The sequence below is a fragment of the Equus quagga genome, chromosome 2, assembly GCF_021613505.1.
Source record: "Equus quagga isolate Etosha38 chromosome 2, UCLA_HA_Equagga_1.0, whole genome shotgun sequence".
In the NCBI taxonomy this organism is placed as follows: domain Eukaryota; kingdom Metazoa; phylum Chordata; class Mammalia; order Perissodactyla; family Equidae; genus Equus; species Equus quagga.
Genome location: NC_060268.1, coordinates 64,421,776 through 64,447,540, shown reverse-complemented (window position 1 = coordinate 64,447,540; position 25,765 = coordinate 64,421,776). Strand labels below are relative to the sequence as shown.

The 25,765-nt window shown below is 40.2% G+C and overlaps 1 protein-coding gene across 1 annotated transcript in view; it reads right to left on the bottom strand.

Moving 5' to 3' along the window:
* The window catches only part of LOC124235146 (thrombospondin type-1 domain-containing protein 4-like), a 175,051-nt gene that overhangs the window by 73,404 nt on the left and 75,882 nt on the right, over positions 1-25,765 (bottom strand). Inside the window, exon 2 of the mRNA XM_046652755.1 lies at positions 17,545-17,749. Within this exon, the coding sequence (XP_046508711.1) occupies positions 17,545-17,749 (205 nt within the window). The remainder of the gene's footprint in view (positions 1-17,544; positions 17,750-25,765) is intronic.

The following is a 25,765-nucleotide window of genomic DNA, read 5'->3' as shown; positions in this document are numbered from 1 at the left end:
TTTTGTTTGGTATAAACCCTACAGCTCTGATTCAATCAGTAGACAAAAGGAGAAAAATTTCCCTACTTTTCTTGTTCACTCCAACTCCTGAAATTGTAAAGATCATATTCTCCAAAGCAAAAAAATCAGAAATCAACAGTACAAATATAATGACCTAAAATATGTAAATACTGACAAATGCCTTAAATAATTTGGGTTAAAGAGTAGATCAAAATTATACATCATGGGTAAAAAGTTTCAGTTTTGGAAGATGAAAAGAGCTCTGGAGATGGATGGTGGCGATGGTTGCACAACAATGTGGACATTCTTAATGCCACTGACCTACAAACTTAAAATGGTTAAAATGGTAAATTTCATGTTATATATATTTTACCACACTTTTCAAAAAAGTTAACATTACAGGAGGCAGGGTGAAGGGTATATGGGAACTCTCTGTACTATCGTTGGAATTCTTCTATAAAGCTAACGTTATTTAAAAATAAAAAGTTTTTAAAACAATTATCCATTTACTTAGAAGAGTGTTTCTCAAGGCGTGGTCTGTGATATCAAATCTATTTTTATAATAACACTAAGATGTCATTTGCCTTTTTCTCTCTCACTCTCTCATGAATGTTCATTGATGTGGTTTCAGATTCCACATTGCAACAAATCATTAAGAAACTACCACTTTTTTAGTTTAGTGTAGCATCAAAGAAAAAGATCCACAATTATCTGAAAAGACTACTAAACCCCTTCTCCATTTCCCAACCTCCTATCTATGTGAAGCCAGATTTTCTTCATGTACTTCAGCTGAAACAACACATCAGCATAGATTGAAAGCAGAAGAGATATGGAATCCAGCTTCTTCTATTAAGCCAGACATCAAAAGATATTTGCAAAATTGTAAAACAATGTCACTCTTCTCAAAATTTTTTTGCTTTGAGAAATAGTTAACTTTTCAAAAAACTGTTATTGTATAATGAGTTTATTATTATTTTAAAATAAATTAACAATTTTCAAATTTCAGTTTAGATTTTGAATACTGTAAATATCAATAAATACAACTCCCATAAACAAAGGTTCTTTGGGGTCTTCAACAACTTTTAAGTATGTAAAGGAGGCCTGAGACCAAAAAATTTGATAATCACTGACTGAAAAAATAACTAAAACAGACACATTAAATTTATGAGATGTGGTCAAAGCCATAAATATTCTTATTTCTTTAAAAATGGAAATCAAGGTGGAAATCTTAAAACAGAACTTTATGAATTCAAAAAGAAAGAAAGCTGAATTAGAAACTGAGAGTTAGTTCTCCAAAAATAATTTTTTTTCTTTTTCTCATGAGAGAGATTGGCCCTGAGCTAACGTCTGTTGCCAATCTTCCTCTTTCTGTTTGATGAAGATTGTCTCTGAGCTAACATCTGTGTGAATCCTCCTCCATTTTTTTTTTTTAATGTGGGACGCTGCCACAGCATGGCTTGACGAGTGGTGCTAGGTCTGAACCCAGGATCCAAACCTGTGAACCCCAGGCTGCTGAAGTGGAGCGCTCGAACTTAACCGCTATGCCACCAGGCTGGCTCTCCAAAATAATTTTTTAATAAGCAACTTAATAAAGAAAGAAGCAATAAAGCCCAAATAAACAATATTACAACTAAAAAAAGATAATACGTCAGAGGACATTGAAACGATAAGTGAATTCTATACGTAATTCTATACTACAACGTTTGAAATTCTCCATGAAAAAGATATTAAAAAAATTATCAAGTTGACTTAAGATGAACAAGAAAACATGATAGACTAGTAGCCATATAAGAATTTTTAAAAATTACTAAAAGTAATTTTTTCCAAAAAGATTCTAGGGCCAGATGTTTTTTATTGGTGAGCTTTCATCAAAATCTAAAGGACTAGGTAATGGTATAAAGCTTTCCAGAGCATATAAAAATTGGAAAGCTAACCAAACCTAAGCCTCAGAGAGGCAGCACAGAATGAAAGCAACAGGCCAGTCTCACTGAGAAATATAGATTTTTAAAATCATAAGAAAGGTTCCAGCAAACTGAATCCAGCAGAACACGGAAAGACTCACTGAGCAAGATGAAGCAGGCTGTATTCCAAGAATGCAAGGATGATTTAATATAGGAAATTTTTAGGAAAAAATAATTTAAATAGATGCCAAAATGACATTTAAAACTCATCCTGGTAAAAACATTTAAAAAATTAGAAACAGATTTTCTCAATCCGATAAGTAAGCACATAATCATTCATTAATTTAAAATATTTATTGAGTATACATCTATCTTTCTTGATAGTGAAAATTAGAGATATTCATATTAAAATAAGAGGTAGGTTAAGGATGTCTGCTATCACTTAGCAACAATTGTTTTAGAAATTTCGGTAAACTTTTGGTTGTATATCATGAAAAAGAAATCAGAGGTATGACTATGGGAAAGGAGGAGGCAACATTAGTATTTCTAGATGACATGATTATGACATTGGAAAATCACGAGAATCATCTGAAAATACTCAGAATTAATAAAAGTTCAACAAAGTGTCCAGAAAGTGATAAATGCAAGAATTCTACAACTTTTCCACATACTGATAATAACAGTTTTGAAGATAAAATAGGAACAGATTTCATTCTCCATCCTCCTCCTCATCACCACCATCATCATCCCACAACAGAAGGCAATTTAATACCTAAGACCAATCTTCACAAGAAATGCAGAGAAGCTATATGGAAAATATCAAAATTTTACTGGCAGATATAATCTATTTGAATAGATGGAAATAAATGCTATGTTCTTAGACTGGATGTTTGAACTATTACTATTCCTCCCAAATTGATTAATAGATCTAATACACTCTTGGCTTGATGCAGGTTCCAATTCAAGTGTCACCTCCTCTGAGAGACCTTCTCTGACCACCTAACTCAAATAGCACCCTGCTCCTCCAGCCAGTCACTCCTTTTCCTCTGTCCCTGTTTTATTTTCCTTAGAGCAGTACGACCATCTGCAATTATCCTTTGTTCTTTTGTCTCCGTCTCCCCCACTAGAACGTAAGTGTCATGGAGCGGGCATCTGCCCTTGTTCTCTGTGGTATTTCCAGTGCCTAGAACAGAGCCTGGCACACAGTAAGTGCTCAACAAATGTTTATCGAGTGGATTTAACATAATCACATGAAAACACCAATAGGAGTTTTTTCCCTTTAATGTCACAAATTGGTCCGAGAATTCACCTGGAATACAAACATGCTAGATTATCTAAAATGTTATTAAAAAGAAGGAAAAAGGGGAGACTTGCCATGCCAAATATTAAAACACATTTTAAAGCTACAGTAGTCAAAATGTGGTACAGAAATTCTTTGACAGATAAACAAAACAGAACAAATAGCCATGAAACAGACCTAGGAGACAGATGAGGACTTAGCCCATTCCAAAAGGTCCAAAGTTAAATAAATGAATTATTGATCAAATTGGGTTGGGAAATTGGCTAAATATTATAGGAAATCTCATTTTATACTATATTCCAGGTTAAATCTTAAAAATGTTTAGTGCCTTCCCCCTAAACAAAACAGTCAGATACAAAAGAGTATATGCTGTATTATTCCATTTCTATAAGGTTTTTTAAAAACAGGTGAAACTAATGTCTGTTGTTAACAGTCCAGTTCCTCTTGGGGCTGGAGGATCAGAGACTGAGAGAGGGCGTGCAGGAAGGGGCTGCTGGATGCCAATAAAGTTCCATTTCTTGAACTGGGTACTAGTTACGAGCAGGTATTCACTTTGTGAAAATTCCACAAATCTGTATAAGTTTGAACTGAGAACTTTTCCTATGTATTTATACTTAAAATTTCAATAGAAAGCTTATTTAACAAATAAATAAGTGCTAGGCCAGCCGATGGCACTGAACAGAAATAAGGCTTTCTGCACTGAAACAGGCATGTCTTTTTCATTTGCTCTTTGAGAAGAGAGGATAAAGATGACAAAAAGTTAAACTGATTTAATTGTCCTCAACTAAGCAGGTCCATAAACACCTTGGGTTGAAACGTTTTGACCCTTTCCAGGAGGGGTCTGTGTCACAGGGGCTCCAAGAGTCCCCATGCTGAACAGTACTGGGGGTCCACGTCCTCCACTCTCTCATGCTTACAGCAGAAATTTCATTGTTCTGTGGGTCTCTGAGATGCAGCTGAACATTTTAAAGATCAACACATTACAGAATACAAAGTCACTATTGTATTAAAAGCAGAATGTCTAAAAGCCCAATCTGCATTCCTTGCCCAGACCTTAAATATGAGCATTGATCGGCTCCTGATTGCAGCTCTGAACATCTCAGAGTAGCATCTCAAGCCAACGAGGTGAATCAGAGGACACTGCCTTGACTGGATAGGATCCAAACAGCTCTTAATTTAGTTCACTGTCCTTTAGAAAAATGCACGTGCTGTCAAACTTTGATTTTACTATTGGCTTGGTATGGTTAGAAAAAAAGTCTTGCTTTTGGAAAGGCTTTTATTGTCCAGACAAAATCTCAAAGAGCAAATACGTAGATCTATAACCATGTAATCCTGGCCTAGTTTATATAATAGTAACAACAATAAAAATAGTAATAATGACATCTCATACTTGTCGAATAAGTATTTTGTGTCAGTCATTGTGCTAAATAAATGCTTGACTGGTAGTCTCCTATTTAATCCTCCCAATGACCCTACAAGATAAGTATTACTGTGAACTCATTTTACAAATGAAGAAAATGATAATGGAAAGGTCAAGCAATCGATGGAAGACCATAGAGCCAGAAAGGTACGTTGCACAACCTGCACAATCTGCTGATACTGAAATGTCGGAGACTTTGTACTTCAGGTACTTTCGCCAGTGAAACTGGTGACTACTAATTTTTCTTTAAATTCCAAGTTAGTCTTAGACATTCATATTTTTCTAAGTAAAGAAAAGGCTAATCACAACGTGGAATATTTATTTCGAAGAAACATTAAGTTGGTTCATTAGATTCTTTTGCTGAGGAAGATTCGTCCTGAGCTAATTTCTGTTGCCAATCTTCCTCTTTTTTCCCTGAGGAAGATTAGCCTTGAGCTAACATCTGTGCCAATCTTCCTCTATTTTGTATGTGGGATGCCGCCACAGCATGGCTGCTAAGTGGTGTAGGTCTGCACCTGGGAACCCAGGCCATCGAAGTGGAGTGCACCGAACTTAACTACTAGGCCACGGGGCTGGCCCCTAGATTCTTTTCCTTTGATGAACAAATTTCTACTATACTAATAAAAATTCATCTTAAGGGTTAATATTGGTCTTCTTTCAGCAATTCTGGGAATTTATCAGACATGTGACTTGTTAGGGATAATCGAAAATAGAGAAATTCAATTTAAATAAAGCATGAATGAAGGATGGGTACAGGATCTCTGCTGCCTGATGAGAACTCGCTGTGAGGACTAGGTCATTGCCATGGTAGAGATCTAGATAACCATTTAGCTTTGGTGTCCCCAGAACTCACCAACAGGGAAGAAAAGACCAGGCTAGGTGTCAAGATGCTGCTTTAGAGACAAGAAAAGAAACTTAGTTTCTCCCAAATGCAACTCAGATTTCCGTTTGTATATCATCTCTCTCTTTTTTGAAGTAGGATTGATCATGTAAATTCCCAACTCTTGAAATTATTCACCTGTCTCTTCTACTTTCGTTCCCTCCAGATCATCTCAAAATACCAAATACACGTTATGATTCATGATCTAGCAATACTTTGGTGTATTTTTACATAATAAGATGCTTAACGTACGTCATGGATTAAAGACACGTACGTAAACTCTGGTTTTCAGTTAAGGCTCAGTTTATTGTTTGGAATCACTGAGCCCAATGATACACCAACATCTTTGGTATTAGTCCTTTCCTGTCCTCAGACTCTTGGTATAGACCTGACGTTTTGGAAACGGTTGCTCTCCATTCCCTGCCTCTCCCACTACTGTGAAAAAACGCCTTTATAGCAGAGGTATGATCCTTTCACAACCCTCCTCCAGCCCAGCATCTTCAGTGGCTGACCACTGTCCACAGATTAATCCAAAGGATGGAGTTTGGGATGAAAGGTATTCCACGGTCTAGCCTTATCCTAAAGTTGCAGCCTCCAATGTCAAGGCCACCCTCACTTATTTATAAGACACCGTGTCCAGTCACGCTTCACATTTCCTCCTTCTCTGTACCTTAGTTCTTTCCCCTATTTCTTCTCACAAAAGCTTACTCATCTTCTAAAACAGGTGTTGGCAAACTACAGCATGGAAGCCAAATTTGGTGGCTGCCTTTTTGTAAATCAAGCTTTCCTGGGACGCAGCCATCACCACTCATTCACATATTGTCTCTGGTTGCTTGCTCACTATGGTGGCAGAGTAGCTGCAACTGAGCCCAAATGGCCTGCAAAGCCTAAAATACTTACTAGACGGCCCTTTCCAAAAAAAGGTTGCTAACCCCTGCTCTAAAAGCCCAGTTTAAATACCACCTCCCCATGTTCCTCCTCAGATTATCCTGCTAAAAATAATTTCTCCATCCTTTACATGACATAGTGCTGGGTCCTTCATCAAAGTCATCAGAGATTCTCAAACAGATTGTAAACACCTTGCGGGCAGGGACCATGTATTGTTCAACTTCATGTCCCTGCAATGCACTGCACACAGTAGGTGCTTATAGATATTCACTGAAATGTTTCATTATTTTGCATGAATATCAAGTCCAATAAAGAGCAATGTTTTATCTAATCAGATTATATAACTACTAGATAAAAGGAGAAATAAATACTGATCAAGGAGACAAATTTTGCCCCCAAAGCATAATAAATAAAGGTGTGACTGTCAGGCCACAAAGGAAGGTGAAGGGGTGGGACTATGGGAAAGCACATTTTCCAGAGAAGGACAGGAATATCAACTTGAACTGAGAAGGAGTGGACCTTCCCCATGCTGACATTTACATGATTTCTAATTCAAAGAATAGAGTCTGGCTTGGGGAAAGGGTAGAGTAGAACTGCCGAAAGTTCTAAGAGCTGTTGACGCTTGGCGGAAAGGGCGGCAGAAGAGCCACTAAAGGCACCCACAATTAGAAGGAGAAAAGAGGCTTATCTTCAAAGCTCACCCCTTCAGGAATTTATTAGCAAGAATTAAGGGTTTAGAAGAAGAGCAGGATCTGACTAGAGTTCTCCTTAATGAGAGAAGGGCAGAGGGTGCTCAATTTCTCCTGTGGGAAGGTGAGACGAGGAGGGGACGATCCTGGAGGCAGACTGCCCATTTCTGAAGCTCTCATCCTTGAGGGAGAAAGTAAGGGAGCTTCCAGAGGAGAGCCAGGACCACGAGGGCGCAAAGGCGGGTGGGCCCCAGGTGGAGGCTAAGAAAGTCTTGAAGTTACTGTTTTTCTCAGCAGTCACTTCTCTTTTGTTAAGTCAATCATATGTACGAACTGTTGTTTAAACCTTAGCTATCTCTTCTGGAGGCTTAACTTGTATTGATTCCCTAATGTGAAAGCTCAGCAATCTAATACACTGCAAAAAGCCAGACTTTGATTCAAAGAGGGAAGGCTTAGAGGCACTTCCAAGCGGGTTAGAAAATGGACGGATTGAGGACAGCATTATCCATGCTGGACTCACAGATAACGGCTTCTAAGTATTACCCTAATCCAGGTAGGAGACCTGGGAGCGATTAGCAGCCCCAGAGAAGATGCTGTCAGGAGGTGCTGCTGCCCAGAGCCGGCTGAGAGAGGCTGTTCTCCCTGAGGGAGAGGGCTGTCAAATCACCTCCATAAAAATCCAAGACCCAGCCGGCTTGGCAGCCGTTTCCTGCATTGGAGGAAAGCGTCTCATCAGGTGTAGAAAAGCAGGTGTGGGAGCTTTGCATACGTCCAAGACAGACGATACAATTAAAAGCAAAACCAAATCACAGCCTAACGATTCCCCACCAAAACTAAAGGCAAATCCAGGTACAAACAGGCAAACGCAGTCTTACATTTCCAGGCAACTAGGTGCTGACTAAAAAGCAGAAAATGTGAAACAACAATGAGCACAAGAGGGTGGGGTGGAGTCGATTTCCCTTTGTTCCAGCGTATCTGAAAGCTTTTCAAGGCCAAACGACTGAAAAAGTGCAAAGAAAGCCCATGTAAACAGACGCAAGAACATCAGAGCTTTCCCAAATCAAAGGGAAGCACGCTGTCAGACACCAGGTGGAAAGTATGTAAGGCAAAATGAAGTCCAGGAGTGCTAAAACAAACAACAGCATCTGTCCAAATCACAGCAAGAAGGCACGTCTCTCTGGCACAGGATCTTTGTTTTGCGAAGATTTGGTTTTGGACAGAAATCATAAAAGCTTGCTGCTGAACAAAACGTGAGAACTGAGTCCAAATAAAAAACCAAACACTCAGTGATCACCTCCTCTCCTGAGCCAGCACTGATGAGGAACATCCAGCCACGAGTCAGGATACCACTCTGCGGCGTTTGTGGTTTGACTGTCTCCTGGGGCTGCCACTACTCGCAGCAGGTAACCGAGGAGGATCTCAAAGGCCATCTCAGCATCCTGTCCGATGCCTGAAAGCAGACCACTGGGTGCCTGTCATATCACCAGCTTAAGCACTCCTTTAAAAATGTGCTTGAAGTGTTGGCAAGGATGTGGAGAAATTGGAACCTCTGTGCACTGCCGGTGGGAATGAAACATGGTGCAGCCACTGTGGAAAACAGTTCGGCGGTTCTTCAAAAGTTAACCATGGAATTACCATATGACCCAGCAATTCCACTCCTAGGTATAGACCCAAAAGAATTGAAAGCAGGGACTCAAACAGACATGTGCAGCAGCATTTTTCACGATAGCTAAAAAGGGGAAACAACCCAACTGTCCATCAAGAGATGGGTGGAGAAACAAAATGTGGTATATACATACCAAGGAATAAATTTCTGATACATGCTACAACATGGATGAACCTTGAAAATAGTATGCTAAGTCAAATAATCCAGACACCAAAGGACAAATACTGTATGATTCCACTTGACTGAGGTACCTAGAACAGGGAAATTCATGAGATAGAAAGTAGAACAGAAGTTACCAGGGGTTTGGGATAGAGGGTCACGGGGAACTATGGTTTATTAGGAAAAGCTTTTGGGATGATGAAAACGTTCTGGAAATGGATTGTGGTGACGGATGCACAGCATCATGACTGTACTTAATGCCACTGAATTGTATTCTTAAAAACTGTTACAATAAAAAATTTTACCACAATTTAAGAAAAGAAAAGAAAAAAACAACATGATGTTTTATTACTCCAAAATGTTCTAATCTTTTTAAGAGCCGGACGTTCTTTTAGATGCTAGTTTCAGAAGAACTCTGCTCAGGCAGATGGTGGCTAAGATATAACCATGGCAACCTAGTCCAAGGATTCCCAATGTGAGGGTAGGCCAAATGATTTTACTCAAGTTTGAGGTAATAGTGGGGGTAGGGATGGAACAGTGTGGAGGGGACAGAAAGGCTGCAGGGAATTAGAACATGTCCTTTTTCTAACGGCGGGGGCAGGGGAATGCATAAGTTCTCCCACACCGATCATCACCGCCACACTTTTCTTGCCAATGGCCATGGGCATACACATAGAATGTCAATCATGAGCAAAGACTGAGCCTGGATTTGAGTCCTAACTGAACCACACACAAATTGTTCTCCTGGGCAGTCCTTCAACCATGCTGGCCTCAGTGTCCTCAACCACAAACGCAGATGCTGATATTCCCCCGGCCGCCCGCCCACCTGCCCGTGAGCGCTGTGAGTATTACCTGAGGGAGGCCGATCCAGGATTCCAACAGTCTATGAGGAACTTATGACTCCACTACCATGAGTGGGGTCTCGTGATCAAGGTGGGCTAAGGGGGTCTGAGCACAGACCCCAAAAATGGGCTGCACAGCACACGCGTAGCCTCAGGAGAGACAGAACAGATTTCTGTATCCCCACTACACAGCAGTTACTAGCACATGGTGGGCACTTGAGAGAAGGAATGTCTGAGGCTACACTGTTTATCCTCAAGAAGTACACAGCCTAACTGGGGAGAGCACAAACATGTAAACAGATAAATTACAATAAAATACGGTAAGTGCCAAACTGGAGGTATGATCAGTCCTATGGGAATTCGAATGAAAAATCGAACTCTCTTTGCTTTTCCTTTTCTGTCTTTTATTTCTATGCCACATATTAAGAAAGCAAGCAAGGACTCCAAATACCAGAAAGGCAGGCTATAGGAAGGCATTTTAAGCTGGAACTTCTGTTGCTGGGGCTGCAATTCAGGGGCCCACGGCCAACAAACTGAATGAAATATTGAAGGTAAACTTAAGGAGGGGGCTTGAAGCAGAAACTAAGAATTCAGAGTGAGCTGATAAACGCAAATTTAATGGTAGATAAAAAGTTATTCTAATAGTACCTTAGACACTTATTATTTTTTAGACAGCATTCTGAAGTAAATGACCCATGAACTTTAGCACTAAAAGGGATCTTAGTGATCACATAGGCCAAGGTTTCTCATCTCAGCACTACTGACATTTGCAGCTGGATAAGTCTTTGTTGTGGGGCTGTCCTGTGCATTGTAGGATGGTTAGCAGCATCCCTGGCCTCTATCCATCCCATGTCAGTAGCAACCTCTTCCCCTACCCCAGCTGTAACAATCAAAAATGTCTCCAGATAGTGCTATATGCATGGGTGGGTGGTGGGCAAAATAGCCCCAAATTGAGATCCACTGACATAGAGAAATGGTCTTTTACCTTGAAAAGACATTGGAATCACCTAAGGAGCTTTAATAATCCTGACACCCAAGCTGTGCCCCAGACCAATTAAATTTGCAGGTGAGAGCCAGGCATTGGGCTATTTCAAATATGCCTCAAATATCATGCCTCCTGTGATTCCAGTGAGCAGCCAGAGTGAGAACCACTGACGCAGGGAGATAAGGGAACGGACAGTTACTGAGTACCTTTAAGATGCTAGGTATTTTACATACATTATCTCATTTAAAGTCAACAGCTCTCTGAAATTACAACTGTTTTCCTATTTTACCTATGACAAAAACAAATCTCAAAAAAGTTAAGGAACTTGTTCAAGAGCATCCAAGCCAGAAATGGTAGCTCTGCAAAGGGCCATTTCAACAGGCAGTACTGGACCATAAATGGAAGACAAGGCCAAGAACTAGAGACTAGATAAGAGCAAGAGCAGAGAAACACCACTCAAGGCCCTGGATGCAGCGGGGTGGAAGGGGTAGTAAATACATGATCATAAATTTATACCCTGAGGAATCCATTTTCTGATTAGAATGAGGTTGACACAGGAGAGATACTGAACACGCATGTCCACTTTTGTTTCTCTTTTGTTCTGCTGGAAATTAATTCCAGGTAGATTAAGTATTTACCTATAAAAATATAACTATAAAAGTAATAGAAGAAAGTATCAGGGAATAATTTTATAATATTGGAGGTGGACAGGTCTTCCTAAGTAAGACAAAACCCACTAGCCATAAAAGAAATGATTGACAGATCTGACTAAATAAAGATTAAAAATTTTCCCCAGAGATTAATAGATACCATAAGCAGAGGTGAAACACGAGATAAAGACTTATATACACACCAGCAGAAAATGGTTATAATTCATAATATATATGAGTTCTTAAAATCAGTAAGAAAACTACAAACAATTTAAAAACAGCAAATTCAGAGAAGTACAAATAAAAATGAGTGGACAGGAAAATGCAAATAAGAAAGATATACTAAAAATCAAGTACATTCATAATATTTAGTGTTGATAAGGCTGTAGAGAAAGGATTCTTCCATGCACTTTCGGTGGGGGATGTAAATTGGTACAACTACTTTGAAGAGGAATTTTGCTTTTATCTTTCAGAATTTTAAATGTTCATTCCATTTGACCTACAAATTCTATTTCTAGGAGTCTATCCTACAGAAATATTTATGTAAGTATGAAAAGATATATGTACTAGGATATTCATGGGAGCATTACTTATTAGAGAAATTTTCTTTAAGTTTTCTTCTCCAAGAATTTGCTCTGTTTCTTCTAGAAACTACTTTGGGTTTTCTTGTTCATGCTATAGGTAAAAAACGTCTAGTGATCCTTGGTTGTCCATTCATGTTCTTTTCAGTTATCCATTGATATTTCAGACAAAAGCAATGGGAAGGCTGCCGGAGAACTCTGTAGACGGCGGTGGGGCCCGTTAACAGGCAAGTTCTGGAGAGGGAGAGAATGGGATACCCGTCGCTAAGCTGCTCCTTCCTCCATTTCCAGATGGCATGCTGAGGTCTTGGACCATCAATCGTCTCACGCAGGCCCTACTTCCCTTCAGCTTTTGGATAAGGCGGTCTATGCCAGCATTCTGAATGTGTGTTCTGAGCGTACCTGTTCAAATACAGGTCTTTTCACTATTCTTCCATTTTTCAGCTCCATTCTTCCCTCCTGCTTTCCATTTTACCTGCTGCCTCCCAGATTCAGAGGCTCCTGGGGCTCTGCATTCAGGCCAGGCCCTCCTCATCAAAGTCCCTTCTGCTACCTAAGCTGTGATTCCCTCTGCTCTATTAGTCAACATTCTTCCATCTGCTTTCAGAACGTTGTTCCAGAAATTTGTTAAAATTATTTAACAGATCCCCACCCCCTCAACTCCTGTTTTCTTAGTGGTTGTGGGCTATATCTTCTCTTATTCTTTTAGTATCTTTTTGATGGAATTTTGTGAGGAAGGGAAGAAAAACTCATGTACTCAGTCTGCCATCTTGAACCAAAAATCTAAAGTATTACTCACAATATTAGAAAACTAGAGACAATTTAAACACTTCTCAATAGAGAAAAGCTCAAATAGATTATATTACATCATTGCAAGGAATATTCTCCATTCAAAAAAATAATGAATTAGCTTTATATGCACTGATATGAAAAGATATCATAATATAATACTAAAATAAAGAAGCAAATTGCAAAAAGTGTGTATAGTAACATCAATTTTAGAAAACACATATTTATTTGTACTTCCATAAATGACTGGAAGGTGTACACTGAACTGTTAGGAGTGGTCATTCATCTGTCTTTGCTCTTGAAGGCAGTGGATCGGGCAGGGCATTGGCATGAAGGAATTTCATTTTTTTTGCCCTATACTGTCTGTATCGTTCAAAATTTTTATAATGCATATGAAAAAATCTTTGGGATTCATTGTTATGCAAACGTCAGACATCATATCATCCAAATACTCCAATCTTTCCCATATAGAAAGCTGCTGAACTAATAAATAAAGGGTTGCAAATTATAGATGATTCATGATACTTGATTTTTAAAATGCTGCCCATTATTATTACTGTTCAAAACGTTTAAGAAAACATGCTTAGAAGTAAAAGTATCGCCAGTTTATTTTTAAAAGCATACAGATCTTGAAAAACCCCTTCCAAGTCTAAGGCTCTCTGACAGTGCACCACGTTGGCAGGGAGAACGTATCCTGTAGCATCAATTTTTGCTTGGCATGCTTTTACGTCTGATTTCTTAACGGTTACATAATGACATTAGTAAGCTGAGCTGACCGAACTCTGCCAATCTTTGATATTGCGGCTGAAATAATTTTACAACATCTTATTACTAAGGAAGAAGGAAGTAATAAAAAATGTCAATCATTTAAATAAAATTAGATTCAACTTTTTATTTTCAAAGAGCACGGTTCAGAATAACTCACATGCAAAAGGGGAATCCACAGCCTACAACAGATACAGAGGTTCCATAGCCTTTTTCATTAAAATAAAAAAGAGATCTGAGGATCCATCATCCATCAACTAGTTTACATTTTGCAGCATGTGAACAAATTCAAATAAACACCGAAAGGTGGAGCTCAATAATACAGAATTTCACGGTTTCCTGCCTAAAATGAGATGAATAAAATCCCGTCTCCTGAAATCTGCACACCATTAAAGGTCATGGTTTCTGTAGCTTCACTTAGAGAAACAGTGTGCATCGTGAAGTGCAGGGTTGGCCTGTCCCCCCAGCTCCACGTGGGCCAGTGCCCCTGTGAGTTATGGCAGGGCCAGGGCCAGACCTCAGGCCATTGGAAACTGAGTCCAGCAGGTCCAGTTCTTGACGGCCAGACCAAATTAAGCCATAAGCTCAGGGTCAGGTTGAATGCACTGTAACTCTTTACATATTAGCCAAGGTTTTTGGTATATATGCCTCTTTCTTCTGTGTAGTTCTTGATTTTTTAATTTCAATTTTCACACCCTAACTCTATAATTGCACCTTTAGTAAGATACTCCAAATCTTTTTTAGGGCAAGCAAAGTAAAGAATGTCTAGTTTTCAAAGTCAGAGGACCATGCATGGAAAAAAGCTTGGAGACTGAAGCATTACACATACAGCATGATTACTATTATTGCCTAAGTGACTAGCCTAGAGTAAGTTATTTAAATATTGAAGGTTTAAAAAATTTTTTCTTTCTGTTTTTGGTGAGGAAGATTGGTCCTGAGCTAACATCCATTGCTAATCCTCCTCTTTTTGCTTGAGGGAGATTGTTACTGAGCTAACATCTGTGCCAATCTTCCTCTATTTCATATGTGGGATGCTGCCACAACGTGGCTTGATGAGTGGTATGCAGATCCGTAGCCAGGATCCAAACCCGTGAACCTGCAAACCCCAGGCCGCTGAAGCAGAGCACGCAAACTCAACCACTATGCCACTGGGCCAACCTCTTAAAAAAATCTTTTAAAATGAGATGATTAAACCATCTTCTCCAGTACTAATAACACAAGTCCTTCTGTTTTCACAGAAATCTACTTTCTATCTCTAGAAAGTGTGGACAGGCAGTCATTACAAAATACCAAGTATTTCACAAGGAAAGTTTGATTTGCATTACAAATAACTAAAGGTAATTCTGGAAAACAATAAGGCAACTGAAAAAAAGTTGTGCATTTTTTAAAAGCAATGATACAGATTTGAACTATTCATTTCTTCGAAATTGCCTATTCTGTAGAAGAAATGTATGCAAACAGCCAAATCAGTTTTGTGCGTCAAGTCAAATTTTTATACAAAATACAGTTCACGTAGCCAGAAATCACAAAGTAAGAAAACTGAAACCTTCATCATTACCTGGAAAATTGTGGAGAAACCCACCACATATCTCTTTGAAAAATGTTTCAATGTTTGAAAATGTGTAATGTAAAAGACAGTCACTGGATGGTTCAAAAGTAGCTAGATCTGTGCTCTGGTGGCTTATACAGCATCTTAGCAATGCCATGCAATTCAACTTTTAAAATATATAGACTTCACAGAACAGGAGATTTAGCAGGATAAGTGGGATAGGTAAAGAGAATCTGTGATAAGAAAAAGACCATAGCACCCACTGTACACTTTAAAAGAGTGAATTTTATGGTATGTGAATTATATCTCAATAGCAAAAGGAATAAAAAAAGGAAAAAAAGGGCATCCCAGGTGATGCTACCCAAGTGATGCTGAAGTGCTACAGACAGAAGCTCCTGTTCATCACCTCTGGAACTTCCTTTCACTACAGCCTGTTCTTCCGTTTCCATCCTCCCTCCTTTGCCCACGTGGCCTCCTGTAATACTGCCACGGACTCTGGATTTCTCATGTACCCCGCTGGTCGCTGGGCAGAGGAAATTGAACTTGCCTTTCTGAGTCACCCTCCCATTGACTCTGGTTACTTCCCTTCTCTTCTGCCTCCTCATCTTTTTTAGGGGGAGAGGGAATCTGGATTTCAGAAAGCTTTGACAAGTTTTCTGAGACAAAAGAAAAGGAAGAAACATTTGTCAAGAGCTAATAAGTGCCAGCGGCTCTGCTGGGTCCTGAATATCTGTTATCCCATTGAGTCTCACGAAAATACTTGTAAGGCCAAGATTCTTCGCCCATACTCTAGATGAAAACACTGAGTCTCTGAGAGCAGTTTCCGTTCAGACATCCAGACATTCACACAGGATAACATATTTTCTCTCCAGAGGGCACAGCTTAAAAACCACTTACTGAATAGGACGAATTCGAGCCAGGGAAAATTTACTAAAAACAACACAAAGCTCATAAAAAGTGGCATTGTTTGCTGGTGCATTTGGACACAATCACGCTTCAAATAATCCCCCGAAGAACATGTTCCATTCTAGGAGACAGGATGTTTATGGAGATGGGATCTCCTAATAGTACAAAAGAAAGGAGGAAACACGCAAAGACTATTTTTTGCAAATAAAAATAACAAGCAAACCACTCAGTGGTAAACTAGGCTCACTGCCACCATAGTGGCTCCTGGCTTTGCCAGAGCAAATGTAACAGCTTTCCTCTTCAGTTGGATTTGTCTTCAAGTCCCATCTGCCGCCCCTTCCTCCTCTTACCAATAAAACCAAGCGAAGCTAATTTTGGTTGCTTGACTGGGCAGAGAAGGAAGAGCTGCAGAATCTGGAGTTCTTGGGTCCAGAGTTACCTTCTGGGGTGATTCTGATACTCAAAATTTGCAAAGTTAGTCATCTCCCACCTGCTGCAGCCATTGACTGCCGCCTGGCCAATGGCGTACCAGAAGAACTCAGGTTCTAGACCTGCTTGCAGGTGTCATCTCTTGGTAGACTACCATGCTTGGAGACAGACTGCCTGGGTTTGAATCCCAGCTTCACCTTTTCCTGGCTGTGTGGCCTTGGAAAGTTATATAATCTCTCTGTGCCTGTTTCCTTATCTATAAAATGAGGATGGAAAAAGCTCCTATCCCCTAGGACTGTTGAGAGGGTTCAATGATTTAATGCTTGTAAAGCACTAAGAATAGTGCCTGGCACATAGTCTGTTCTATTTAAGTTTCTGTTAAATAAATAATGAAAAAATAAAAATGAATACTGCTGTTCATTAAATGACTTTAAGAAACTGCTTTCCTTATATTATTTTTTTAACTGATTTGTATATGCTTACATGAATTAGAAGTTGGTAAAAATTAATTTGTGACTCGATTTGCTGTGCATAAGATGCAATCAGCCAGAAACTCAGAAGGAAGTATCAACAAAGATCTCTTTTGGTAGGAAAATGGGTTAAAAATGGCCTCTCAACCTTGATGACAGTGCCCAAAGTGACTGCTGAGGGGTTCTGCAGCTGTTCAGAAGATACACTCCTACTATACACACACTGCTGCCCCAGGCGGGTGAAGCAGAAAGAAGTGAAAAATGGCTTTTGCTTTGGACCCCAGGGAGTGAAGGTCCAGACAGGATCATCAACTCCTCCTGGCCACCTCAAACTCCAACAGAACAAAGACTGGCAGATCTCCTCATTTTTCAAAGATCCTCTCCCATCTCAGAGAAACAATTTAGCCTGTTATCGATTTCATAACCATGTTTCTCTTGGAAGGAACAGAGGCTGGCCTAAATGTGTAGATATTAACATTCTTGGAAAAGGGACTTTTTTTACTTTCTCCACCCAAGCCTCTCATTTCAAGGCAGAGGCCAGGTGGTGCCTTGACATTCCCCAGTGGCACCTTCTACGTGTCCAAGGACCTCTGGACCCTGCTGTGTCACGATCCTGGAAGGAATAAATCATCTGATAGCGACAGATGGTTTCCTCTGGAAAAAGCCCAAGCTTACCCAAATAGTTGTTGCTCTTGTACATCTCGGTGATGTTGATTTTTGTGGCTCCTTGGGGAATCTCAACAACTCGATGGTAGCCCAGGCTGGTGAGGGCATGCTTAAACACGCCCGACACAACCTGACAGCCTGTGTTATCGCCTCCGCACACCCCGCATTTGTCCACGACTTTGTCGGAGCCTAGGTAGTCATCACAGCCAATGCTCTGCAAAGAGGTGGAAAACAAAAGACTCTTGTAGCATGTAACAGAAGCACTGGGGGAAGAAAGGGAGAGGGGAAACTGAAGATCTATTGGTGGGACTTGAACTGACCTTCCTCTTGCCCCCATCCAGCTCCTGCAGATGAACAAGTTCATTCTTCCCTTCATTCAACAGATATTCATGGAACACTTACTTTGGGAAAGGAACTTTTCTTCTAGGTATGTGTGAAATGTACTTTCTAGGGGCGGGATGGGGGCCACAGACAGTAAACAAGACAAGTAAATAAAAGAGAGTATGCTTGGTGGTGGTAAATGATCAGGAGAAAAATAATGCAGAGAAAAGGAAAAGGGAGGGTGTGGGGGCCGGAAATGTATTTACACAGGGTGGACAGTGAAGTTGTCCCACAAATCCATCCCTCTGTTGGACTCTGAGAGAGGAGAGGCTGGACTATGCTGGGATTTTTACATAAAGAAGCTCTTGGGGACCACGATAAGTACAACACCTAAAATTGGGGTTTGTCGATCGCAACAAAAAGAATAAAATACCTTGGGATAAATTTAACCAAGGAAGTGAAAGATCTATACAACGAAAACTACAAGACTTCCTTGAAAGAAATCGATGATGACATAAAGAGATGGAAAGACATTCCATGCACATGGACTGGAAGAAAAAACATAGTTAAAATGTCCATACTACCTAAAGCAATCTACAGATTCAATGCTATCCCAATCAGAATCCCAATGACATCCTTTACAGAAATTGAACAAAGAATCCTAAAATTCATATGGGGCAAGAAAAGACCCCGAATTGCTAAAGCAATCCTGAGAAAGAAGAACAAAGCCGGAGGCATCACAATCCCTGACTTCAAAGCATACTACAAAGCTACAGTAATCAAAACAGCATGGTACTGGTACAAAAACAGGTGCACAGATCAATGGAACAGAATTGAAAGCCCAGAAATAAAACCACACATCTATGGACAGCTAATCTTCGACAAAGGAGCTGAGGGCCTACAATGGAGAAAAGAATGTCTCTTCAACAAATGGTGCTGGGAAAACTGGACAGCCACATGTAAAAGAATGAAAATTAACCATTCTTTTTCACCATTCACAAAAATAAACTCAAAATGGATCAAAGACCTAAAGATTAGGCCTGAAACAATAAGTCTTCTAGAAGAGAATATAGGCAGTACACTCTTTGACATCAGTTTCAAAAGAATCTTTTCGGACACCATAACCCCTCAGATGAGGGAAACAATAGAAAGAATAAACAAATGGGACTTCATCAGACTAAAGAGCAAGGGAAAACAGAATTGAAACAAAAAAACATCCCACCAATTGTGAAAAAATATTTACAAGTTATTTATCTGACAAAGGGCTAATCTCCATAATATATAAAGAACTCACACAGCTCAACAACAAAAAATCAAACAACCCGATCAAAAAATGGGCAGGGGACACGAACAGACATTTCTCCAAAGAAGACATACAGATGGCCAATAGACACATGAAAAGATGCTCATCATCACTAATCATCGGGGAAATGCAAATCAAAACTATTCTAAGATATCACCTTACACCTGTTAGAATGGCAAAAATATCCAAAACAAAAAGTGACAAATGTTGGAGAGGCTGTGGAGAAAAAGGAACCCTCATCCACTGTTGGTGGGAATGCAAATTGGTGCAGCCACTATGGAAAACAGTATGGAGATTTCTCAAAAAATTAAAAATAGAAATACCTTATGACCCAGCCATCCCACTACTGGGTATCTATCCTAAGAACCTGAAATCAGCAATTCCAAAAGTCTCATGCACCCCTATGTTCATTGCAGCATTATTTACAATAGCCAAGACGTGGAAGCAACCTAAGTGCCCAGCAACTGACGATTGGATAAAGAAGATGTGGTATATATATACAATGGAATACTACTCAGCTCTAAAAACGGACAAAGTCGTCCCATTCACAACAACATGGATGGACCTTGAGGGTATTATGTTGAGTGAAATAAGCCAGACAGAGAAAGACGAACTCTGTATGACTCCACTCATAGGTGGTAGTTAACGTATAGGCAAAGAGAACTGATCGGTGGTTACCAGGGGAAAGGGGGGATGGGGGAGGGCACTAGGGGTGAAGTGGTGTACCTACAACATGACTAATAATAACGTACAACTGTAATTTCACAAGGTTGTTAACTATCATAATCTTAATTAAAAAAAAATTGGGGTTTGTCCCCAAGACTTCTGTTCTAAATGAGAGACAATGCAAACACTTAGCAAAGTACCCCCGACCCCAAAGGAGTGTCCTCAGTCACAGTTTCTTACGAAATCAAATCAAATTGGTTGAGATCTGGGCCCCCTGGGTCACTGGCTCTGAAGTGCTGAGCAGCAGGACTTTTGTTGGCTCCCCCAAAGCCTTTTTCCCAGGGCAGAAGGGTGCAGGGAAGCAAGGGCCCGAAACATCATTATGCTGGATGATATGAGTCTAACTAACGGGGTGCTCCTTGTACAGGCAGCCTCATCAGTGCTTAAAGGAGCTCTGACCCTCCTGCATTTCCTCCCCCAAAGAATCTTCCTATTACTCATTCCAAGATCTTTTTGCTTTATCTTCCCCCTCCCTATTCATTTTTCTCTTGGGGCAATTAAACCTTAAACAGAATGGAATGATCTTTATGGAATCCTTTTCCACTTCTGGAGCTGACTCTATAGGACTCACAATCATGTTTCCTGAGTCTAAAGTTGGAACATGTGGTCTGAGCAAAGAATTCTGTCACATTTCCATGGACAGATGGAAATGAGCGGAGTGTAGTTTGGACAATGAAATATTGGGATGACAGGAGTATTTCCCTGGGTTATAGGGATAGGAAATGGTACTTGAAGTCAGAATGGTATTCTGAAAGTTGAGACACATGTTTGCTGAATCATAGGCTTGTGTAGGTTCTTGAATTCTAAGAGCAATTGTCAGAACACATCTCAGGGGGCAAAGTGGTCAGTAAACCATTCAGAGTCCACTTTTGATTTTGTTCAACAATCCTGGGTCTGTTCATCTGAGTCCTACAGGTCAAATCCTACAGGCAAAGTCAAATCAGAAAGTGTTCATTCTTTCCCCTCCAACTTCACGTTTGATTGACATCTTTCTGCAGGTACCATAAGTCTGCATTATTACTTCCATATTCTTGAGTGCACATTAGTCCATCAATAATAACTGGTCTCTCTTCACAAATAGCTTCTCTGTAAAACATTATTTCTGACAATAAAAGAACATCATCTCAGTATGTTCATCCATATCCAATTAGACTTTCAAAATGCCATGTTTGCTATATTTTTCCCCTCCCTCAAATATTTCTTGCCCTTGCACTATGCACATTTTAGCAGAAAAACAAGGAAAATGTTTTCCATGCATGATTTCCACCCCCCAACCCAACTCCGTCCCCAAACCTGGTTCTCTTTTGCTTTGAGACAAAAAAGTACCAGCACTAAAAGAGATTCTGGAAACTAGATCCCATGTTGCCAAAGTGAGAGTTAATTCTAACTGAATTAAGGACATGCCTATACTTGTCACTGATGGGGAAGATGGACAGAGAAGCTGGTCAGCACTCACTCCCTGCCCTGTCTGGTAATATCTCACCTTCCTCCCTTTCCCCACCTGCTACCCTGGGACTCAATTTGTCCCTGCATCAGCTCAGTCTCGTGGGGCACTCCAGGTAAAGGGAACAATGTGTACCAAGGCACAGAGGTAGGAAAGAACACTCAGGAAGTAGGAAAGCATGTTCACAGACTGACACGTGGAAGTGTAGGGCTGCTGGGAGGGATGAAATGAGGCTGCAGAATTCAGCTAAATTTGTCAAGAATTTTGTTTACCAGGGTGAAGGATTAGAATTTTATCAGATGGCATCAGCAGCACTAGACGTCTGAAGAAGGGGAGAGCCACGGTCAGACTTGTCTTTCAGATAACTGTGGCTGCAGTGTGGAGAGGGTCCTCGAGTAAGGAGAACAGGCAGTCTAGTCAGTCTCTCTCTTGTAAACGGGGTGTAGGGGATATTTTAGGAATGAGTGAGAACCGCTGAAGGTGGGGACAGACATCACATCCATCCTCAGCCCCCAGCCCAGTTACAGTGGAATGATCACAAGGAAATTACACAGCCATGGGTCGTTTCAGACAACCACAGACAGACAAAACACCATTTTATCTGAATCAGACATTATATTAAAATGCTCTGCACAGTTCAGTGGCTCCCCCCACCAGACTTCCTGCACAGCACAGCCACTCTGGATGAGTCTAGACATGGAGAAGGAGGGCTGCAGCACTGTTTCCTGGTAGACGTCCACATAGCCTGGAGGTTATTTTGGTAAAGGGTGTGGCTGCACAAGTGATGCCGAGAACTAAAGGTGACATCCTGTTTCCTCAGGACCCATCTCTGGACTCTGAGCACCCAGGGTTCACTCCTCAAGAGAGAAGTCAGAACAAGAGGCATGTGAACCTTCCTTGGGGGTGTCAGGCCTTTGTGATGGATTGGTTGGGGGGGGAAAAAGGGAGCTTGAAGCCTCATCCTCCTCTTCTTCCCCATCCTCCTCAGCATCATCATAGCTAACACTTTTGGAGTCTATACTACATTCCAGGTCCTCTGAACATATATTTCTCTCATTTAATCTTAAAAGCAATCTGTGATATTGCTGAAAACCGTAGGAGACTAAGACTCAGGAGAAAGGTTAGGTAACTGGCCCCAACCATGCTGCTGCTGCTAGTAAGAGATTGAACTGGGATATGAACCCAGGTCCAAAACCAAAGCCCATCTAAGGAACTAAGAGTCCACCAGAAAATGGACTATCTTATCCATGAGATTCTGAACACAAATCTCAGGGTAACCACTAAACAAAAGAGCAGAACAGAGACATAAAAATAAGTAAGGAAAAAACAAAGAAACATATCATAAAAAACTACATAATTCAGTGGGTAGACCAAAACACACAGGATGAGAAACAAAGGAAATGCAGGAAAACTGGAAAACAAGTGATATAATGACAGCGTTAAGCCTTCATACATCAATAATCACCCTAAATGTAAATGGATTGAATTCTCCAATAAAAAGACACAGAGTGGTGAAATGGATTAAAGAACAAGACCCAACAATTTTCTGCCTCCAGGAAACACATCTCAGCTCCAATGACAAACACAGGCTCAGAGTGAAGGAGTGGAAGATGATACTCCAAGCTAATGGCCAACATTAGAAAGCAAGTGTTGTCATACTTACAGTAGACAAAGTAGACTTCAAGATAAGACAGGTAAAGAGAGACAAAGAGGGGCAGTATATAATGATCAAAGGGATACTCCATCAAGAAGAAATAATGCTGATAAATATCTATGCACCCAACACAAGAGCACCAAGGTTCATAAAGCAACTATTAACAAACATAATAACACAATAATAGTAGGGGGCCTCAACACCCAAATCACATCAATGGATAGCTTATCCAGACAGAAAATCAACAAGGAAACAGTGGAATTAAATGAAAAGCTAAACCAGTTGGAATTAATAGACATATATAGGACATTCGATCCAAAACCAGCAGAATACACATTCTTCTCAAGTGTGCACGGAACATTCTCAAGGATAGACCATACGTTGGGAAACAAGGCAAGCCTCTATAAATTTAAGAAAATTGAAATAATAACAAGCATCTTTTCTGATCATAATGCTATAAACCTAGAAATTAATTACAAGAAAAAAGCTGAGAAAGGGACAAAGATGTGGAGACTAAACAACATGCTATTGAACAAGCAATGGACCATTGAAGAAATTAAAGGAGAAATCAAAAAATATCTAGAGACAATGAAAATGATAACATACCATACCAACTCATATGGGATGCAGCAAAAGCTGTATTAAGAGGGAAATTCATCACAATACAGGCACACCTTAACAAACAAGATAAATCCCAAATAAGCAATCTCAAATTACACCTAACTGAATTAGAAAAAGAAGAACAAACAAAGCCCAAAGTCAGCAGAAGGAGAGAAATAATAAAAATCATAGCAGAAAGAAATGCTATTGAAACAAAAAAGGAAGTAGAAAGGATCAATGAAACAAAGAGCTGGTTCTTTGAGAAGGTAAATAAAATTGACAAACCCATAGCCAGACTTACAAGAAAAAAGAGAGAACGCTCACATAAACAAAATCAGAAATGAAAGAGGAGAAATAACAACCGATTCCACAGAAATACAATGGAATATAGGAGAATACTAAGAAAAACTATATGCCAACAAAATGGATGACCTAGAGGAAATGGATAAATCCTTAGACTCTTACAACCTCCCAAAGCTGAGACAAGAAGAAACAGACAATCTGAATAGACCAGTCACAAGCAAAGAGACTGAAACAGCAATCAAAAGCATCCCAAAGAATAAAACCCCAGGACCAAACGGCTTTCCTGGGGAATTTTACCAAACTTTCAGAGAGGATTTAATACCTATCCTTCTCAAGCTATTCCAAAAAATTAGGGAAGATGGAACACTTCCTAACACATTCTATGAGGGCAACATCACTCTGATACCAAAGCCTGACAAGGACAGCACAAAAAGGGAAAACTACAGGCCAATATCGCTGATGAACATAGATGCAAAAATCTCCACAAAATTTTGGCAACCCGAGTTCAGCAATACATCAAAAGGATGATACCTCATGATCAACTGGGATTCATACCAGGGACACAGGGATGGTTCAACATCCACAAATCAATCAACGTGATACACCACATCAACAAACTGAGGAATAAAAACCACAGGATCATCTCAATAGATTCAGAGAAAGCATTTGACAAGATCCAACAGCCGTTTATGACAAAACCAAAGCCCATGCTTTTAATCATTATGCAAGAATTGCCCCCTAAAGGATCAGAGGTCATGCTGAGGGTTCTAGTTTGTTGAAGGGGTAGATGGTGGCAGTGACCTGGGCGTAGAGGAACAAGTTCAAGGTGCTGTTACCATACAGTCCTAGTGAGAAGCTGGCCCACAAGTGACCGGCGTTCTCCTCTTCTGATATTATGAAGTATGGACCACATTATTTCTCTCTTCCACATCAGCTTTTTTAACACAATACTTTACATACAGTTAAGTGAATAAATATTTTAGCTCCTCTTCCTATTACATTAATTTCTTATAGCTTTTTATTTTGAAATAGTTTAAGACTCACAATAGTTTAAGAAGTTTAATAGTTAAGACTCATAATAGTTAAGAAATAGTTTAAGAAGTTACAAAAATAGCAGAGTTTCAGTGACCTTCACTGAGCTTGCGCTGATGATAATAACTCACACAAGCACAGAGCAGTGTCAAAAACACATACCCCATTGCCATTACACCACCATTAACTCAAGAACAAAGCTTATTTGGTTTTGCCATTTCTTACACGCACTTTTCTGGTGTATATGAAGTTTTATCATACGTATAGATTCATGTACCACGTTACTTTCTTCAAAGCAGCCTGTCTTTTCCTCCAGGACAAGGACATAAAATTGGTAAGTGCAGCTGATGTCATTTAGCAGAAAGAGCAGTTTGGCATGATGGAAAGAGTGGTGGGCTGGGAATCAGGAAGCCTGGGGTGTAGTCCTGGCTCAGTGCTTGACTTGCTGTGTGATGCTGGATGGGTCACTTCTCTCTGGGGTCAGCGCTGAAAACACTTCCCCCACCATCCAGATCTTTCAAGGGACAGCACGCAGAAATGAATCTGGCCTGAATTCTGGCTTGTATATCAGGAGGCTGTTCAACTGAAGTCAGCTGATGGGGATGACTTAACATGCTGGCCTATGTCTCCAAATTCTTTTCGAGGGACCACCAAAGTGCCATCAGTGGGCACTTAAGGTGGGCACTATGGTCGGCTGGACACAGGTCTTGTGCTGGCTCTGACACTTAGAAGCACTGTATCTTTGGACATGTTAATTAGCCATTCTGTGCCTCAGTTTCTTTATCTGTGGCTGGGGACGGTACAGCACCCACCTCATAGCACTGTTGGGAGGATAAGATGAGGGAAA